General features: G+C 40.4%; 1 protein-coding gene across 7 annotated transcripts in view; it reads right to left on the minus strand.

Moving 5' to 3' along the window:
* The window catches only part of PARPBP (PARP1 binding protein), a 41,838-nt gene extending 35,790 nt beyond the window's left edge, over nucleotides 1-6,048 (minus strand). For 4 of the 7 annotated variants that reach the window (XM_069003002.1, XM_069003006.1, XM_069003008.1 and 1 more), the window contains exons 1-2: nucleotides 5,930-6,048; nucleotides 4,683-5,204 (exon numbers count right to left, since the gene is read on the minus strand). In XM_069003002.1, the coding sequence (XP_068859103.1) occupies nucleotides 4,683-4,895 (213 nt within the window). In that variant the 5' untranslated portion in view covers nucleotides 4,896-5,204; nucleotides 5,930-6,048. The other 3 variants (XM_069003003.1, XM_069003004.1, XM_069003005.1) reach the window with 3 other exon arrangements.
* Between the last annotated feature and the right edge of the window lie 102 nt (nucleotides 6,049-6,150).

Raw genomic sequence — 6,150 nt, forward strand, 5'->3', positions numbered from 1 at the left:
CTGCATTGGGTCTAGTTCTGTTCTTTTCAGGCACACTCCTAGACTGCAGTATTGTTTTCTGGCTTTGTCCTTGAGTTGGGCAATTCTGCACTCTTGTCACCCCTAGTCCTGCTCAGCCTTCGTTGTTTGCCTACAATCTCACACAGCAGAGGAGTTCCTAAAGTGTGGTACATAAAGCACATTGAAGTAGGATAATGCAGCATTTTCAGTAAGTTTCACATCGTGTTGATAGTGCTGTGTACAGACTGAGAAACTGGTTCATGTGAACACGAGTGTGTGGACATCTGATAGTTGTTGGGTTGCAATGTGCAGAAACAGTGAAGTTACAGGCTGACAGCCCAACCTTAGAGAAATGACAATAGTATAAAATAGTAATAAATAAAATGACAATGGCATGGGTACTGAACCCCTTTCTCATTGGGTGGGTGGGGGGGTGTCAAAGGAAGAAGTACCAGGGCCCAAGAAAGCAGAGGTATGCTCTGTTTAAGGAGGACTAGAGAGCTAACGTATGTATGGGTCAGTAGAACAGTAGCTGCAACAGCAGAATCACAGAATAAGCAAAGTAAAAATATTACTCATCCAAACAACAAACCAGCACATTTCTAAAGTGTTTTATCAATTATAGTGATAATAAAAACACAAGATTGAAAATTTAGAACGCTGCTGGTTAAAAACACACAAACCAAAAACCCCCACACATCCTATCCTTGCTCCATCTTCTACCCCTCAAAACAGATACCTGCAATACTACAAAGAGAGGGGTGTGAGGGAGAAGTCCTATTGATAAGCTAGGGAAGAAGCATCAAGACTTAAGTAGCAAGAGTTTTAACACAGTTAAAACAACTCCAGTTGTTAGGCAAAACAAAAATACATGAAACTAACTTATAGTTACTTTTTAATTACATAGGGTATAGGAAAGCCAGTAGAACAGCCTCAGTATATAATTTTGTTTAAAAAGAAATCCAGGGAAATTCTTATTACTCCAAACTTTTTTCTAAAGAGCCTGTCCATTGAGGAGAAGGCTACTCAGCACTGCTGAGACCACATTTAAGTACTGTGTCCAGTTCTAGGTTTCCTCAGTATGAGGGAGCCACACTGACGGGAGTCAAAAAAAGTTCATGCATCATCCACAAAGATGATTAAGGAACAGGAGCACCTCACATATGAGGAAAGGCTGAGAAAGCTGGGGCTGTTTAGTCCAGAGAAAAGAATGCTCAGGGAAGATCTCCTCAATGCATACAAATATCTGAATGGAGGGGGTAGAGAGGATAGAGCCAGGCTCTTTCCTAAGGTGCCCAATAGTAGGATCAGAGGCAATGGGCACAAACTGAAACACACACAGAAGGTTCCCTCTGAACATCAGGAAATACTTTCTTACTTCGAGGATGCCTGAGTACTGGCACAGGTTGTGCAGGAAGGTTATTGATTCTCCATCCCCAGAGACAATTTGAAGACACCTGGACACGGCCCTGGGCAACCTGCACTGCCAGGTTGCCCTATTTGAGGGAGGCTGGATAAGATGACCTCCAGAGGTCCCTTCCAACTTCAACCCTTCTGTGATTCTGTGAAAAATTAATCATGCTGAAGAACAGCCCAGACAACGTCTCTTAGTAGCATAATTACAACCTACTACAACAAATATGTCATATAAAATTTCTACAAAGTTAGTTTGGAGTGTCTCATTACCAAAAGGGAGACGGATAGAAGAATTTAAGGGAATAACACTATAAAACAACTCTGCATTTTTCTTCATTTGCCAGCATGGAAACAGGACAATTTGGGAAAACATTTTAAAAAATACAAGACACTGAACAGAACATAATATTCTTCAGACAGCATACAAAATGCACTCATGGAAGCACAGAATAGAACTAAACCACACACCAAAACTGCTTTTATGAAGAACCAGAAATACACAAATACAAATTTCTAAAGAGAAAATATATTTCTAAAATCAACAATGAAGCACTTCTTCCACCAGTATCAAAGCTTTCATTCTAGAACAGATTTAAAACACATTTAAGACAAGTCTGACAACTTAAACATGCAGATTCTGGAAAAATAATTGTTTTGTACACTTCGGTTTCCCATCCCACTAGCTAAAACAACCATAGCCTGAAAATGACAGGTAATTATTTGACCTGATAACTCATCTTCTACCCCTTCTGATCCACAGGTGCAAACAGTCAATGCAATTACTCTTAGCTGAACTTCATCTTGAAAACTGTTACTCCTATTTCAAACCTTGAGGAAGGTTCTTCTCCTTGAAAATGTTCCTAGATTCTTGATCTATACTAATCAATCTAAGTAAAAGGTATTTGCTTCCATCACAGACCTTATGCCACTTGTCTTTAAGTCACATGGCCAAAACTGTGCTACAAACCAAAGTATTTTCAGAGGAATTGAAAGTATAGAATTTTTTTTCATTCATCCCTGATATTTGATCCATGTTTATCACATTGTTTGCTACCCTTACTCTGGTGAAATTTAAGATTAATTTATTATAAAGCTTTCAAACTTTTCTGGGGTTCTCCAAAAAGCTTTGTTATTTTTCATTTCCACTGCAGATACAGGTAACAGTTAAAACACCAAATCCATTAAAGTTGTTCAGGCTTCTAAAGAAAGAAGAGCATTTTGGTTGTTTGTGATAGGTCGGATATGTTGGGTTTTTCTCAATACAGCCACTCAATAGCCTGTTAACAAAATTATTTTTATTGCAGTAATTGACTTCATTGTAATAGATTTCTATTCTACAAGTGTTATGTTGACAATATAGAATTATTGTATTTAAACCAGAGACCTAACAAGGGACATGCCTACAGCTGTAATACTCTGCATCTTAGTTTGAAGTTTCAGTGCTGAACAAAATAAACCAGATATATTTTGCTTTAATACTGTGAACTTCAAAATGGATAAAATCTAAAGAAATTGTGCTTCAGAGGAAGCATATGCAAATGCTAAAATAGTTTTAATCCACATATGCAAGCCAAGGTTTGTCTTATTAGACCAACTAGTATAATCAGAAAAAAACAAATCAGGTTTTTGAGCACTTATTCTTTCTTCAGATCTGAAAGAAAAGCTAAATATTTTGATACTAAATTAATTGAAAATAACTGCTATAATTTTTGTTAGATCATCTCTGAAAGAAAAGAATTTCTAGGAGAGAGGAATATTTTCTGGAGGAGAGAAAAAAAAAAGGAGAAAGTAGAATAAATTAATTGCCTCTAGCAGAAGGGAAAAACTTATTATAAGGAAAACGGAGCAATGAACCATAACCTTTCCATGTCTGTAAGTTCTGGCATACAACAGGACAACACATTATAGGCCCCAGAGCTGGCTTTGGAAAACTGTAGTTTTCCCTTCAGAATCACAACAAACATGACAGACAGTGACCACCTCCATATGTAGTTTTGCATCATTGTCTTTTATCAGTTCTCCAAGAGTTAATTTTGATGCACACTAATTTTCTCATTTTACCTACACAGCTATTGTGAGGACACCAGGACCCTGGCTGGAATTTACTACATTCTATGAAGTATCTCGGGATTCTAGTATCCTTGCTGTAATGTTTCTGACAGTGGGGGATGACTTAATCAGTTTTGTACTTAATGTTTAGACAAGAGACACCCCCAGTCTGCACATTTTACACTACAACATTTTTTCTGATGCCCAAACTGAAGCAGGTTTTCTGTTTGTTTGGGTTTTTTACTGGCTTAGGGATTTCACTTTGATGTGGTTCTTTCATTTCTGGTATGTTTGTTGATTTGGTATGTTTGCTTTAGTTTTCTTAAACTAAAGCTTTGTACTACACGTTTGATTTACTATGCAACATTTGACTAAGTCTTCCAACAACAGTCATTTGTTTTCATCAATAATTAAGTTAATTGACCTAAAAAGATACCTTCAGGTTACTACAACAAATATTGCAATAGTTCTTGTTCAACGAGACACAGGCAAAGGCCTGATTGTATATTGCAACTGTTTCTGGTATGTTTCAGACATCCTCCAGCTCTGACAAGCCGTAGCGCTTCTTTCGGAGACACTTTAGAGTTGTACCGCCCCTTCACCATTTGACAGACACTCCATGTACTCACACAGAGAAAGTCATATAATTCCTGCTGGTACTGGGTACACACTCACAACTTATATGTGTATATATAGATCTTCACCTGACAAGCGTCAGGAAAAGCAGCAGCCAAGAATGGACTGTGGCAAATATGACTCAGGCAGACTATACCAACTCAGTTTTATACTCATGTTCTTCTCATGTCATTCCATAACATTTTCTGAGCACTCAGAAAAAAAGATGCACCCCAAATGCCCTAGTTCTCCCACCCTTATCTACAACACAAAAGAAACACTGGATGGAAATAAACAGAAGTTACATGATCAGCAGAAATACACTAGTGTTTAATGTTTGGAGCTTAAACATACATGTATAGCACTTCCATACTCCCACCTGTCTTGCAGTTCCTTTTTCTAAGCCCTGATTCAATAGTGCACTTAATCATATTAATTTTCTTGCCTTGCTGCAGCTTGCCCTCAGACACACCTTATTTTAACAAACAGCAAGGAAGTGACCAAAACAGCCATTTCAAGTTGGTGCCTAAGCACTAAGTGCAGCAAGGTAACCAAGTCTGAGATGTACCAAGTACCAAGAACACACTGAAAAGAATGCTAACCTGCTTGTTGACTTCAGCCATGGACAGTTGTAATGCCATCAACATGCAGTCTGCTCCACACACAGTAGTCCTTTCAGAGTTGGAAAATAAAGGCCATTGTCTTCTGAAACACTTGACCAAGTGTAAAATTTTTTGCTGGGAAGTAGCCATTGCCACGAGTAGAAGATAGAGATAACCAAGAGAAAAATGAATACAATTATGCCAGAGGCACATGCAAGTCTTCACCTCCCAACAAGCTGTGCAAACCCTGCTGTATCTTCTTAAAGTTCCTAGAATAAACTCTTCCAGCTAAACCAGACTTGCCTCACTGTGACAGAGCAACTGTGATGATAAGGGGTTAAAAGTGCTTATGTATGTAACGCCTTCTTGAAGCCCTTAATTTCCTTGTACGTTATGCCAATATAAAGGAATGTTATCACAAATATGACAGTCTTTTTGTCTCCAAGAGCAGCCTCAGAGTGTCTTCAGTACTTTCTGCATTTGCTGTACATTCAGATGAGTGTCTACGAGGATGTTTCAAACCTGGAAAAAAGAGACGTAATATTTCTAAGACTTACTAACACAGACAACTCTAAACACCTTTGTTACCTTTATAGCCTTTTTTCCTTTTTTTTTTTTTTTTTTTTTTTTTTTTAATTCTATAAGCCATTATCTCCCCTGACAATAATTGGGAGCACTTCATGCTTTGGATTTTCTCACCTTCTTGCATTTGTCGAGACAAGGTACATGACAATGTAGTACAAATTTGCCTTTAAACTTGTTCTTTTCTGAAACGAAGTCCCCTAGCACTGAAGTAACAGCACAGGAGCTATACCCATTCCATTTACTTCCAGAAGACAAAACTCAACCTTTGACCTTTTCTCACACAGCTGAAGCAGAACCCATAGCGCGTTTGTTTTTTGGTGATTGGCAGGACTCTAATAAGTGAGGAAGTGTGGGCAAGGGGCAGGGAGAGCAGGAGACATTGGGAAGCAAGCACAACTGTAACAGCAACTTCTTACTCTCCAAAATATTTGAAGCGGACAACCCACTTCGTAACGCGAACATCACATGGGGGTCACAGAGGATGAAACAGGCGAGCTGCAAGACAGCGTGGGGCAGAGCAAAACCTCTCCGGAGGCTTTTCTTTCTCTGCACTCTGAGAGGTTTCCGAGGGACAATACCTGTCACTCCGAGCGAAACAGCCCGAATAAGCCAAAACCCCTGCGAACCAGCCCTTAACTCCCAGAAGCCGGAATTGGCATTACCCTTGCCGCCGAACGCTACCGGCTGCGGCAGCCCAATGGCCCCGCTGCCGTCCCTCAGCGCACTCCCGGAGCGCTGCCGCCGAGCCGGCGGGGCCGCGGCGTGTCCGGGCTGGCGGGGCCGGGGCGCGGCGGCCGCGTTCAAATCCGCCGCGCTGCCCAATGGGCGCGGGGCCGCTGCCCCGGAAGCATCCGCGCTGCTCCCGCCGCCCAGGGGCGGGTCT

This window comes from Aphelocoma coerulescens, chromosome 1A (assembly GCF_041296385.1).
Source record: "Aphelocoma coerulescens isolate FSJ_1873_10779 chromosome 1A, UR_Acoe_1.0, whole genome shotgun sequence".
Taxonomy (NCBI): Eukaryota; Metazoa; Chordata; class Aves; order Passeriformes; family Corvidae; genus Aphelocoma; species Aphelocoma coerulescens.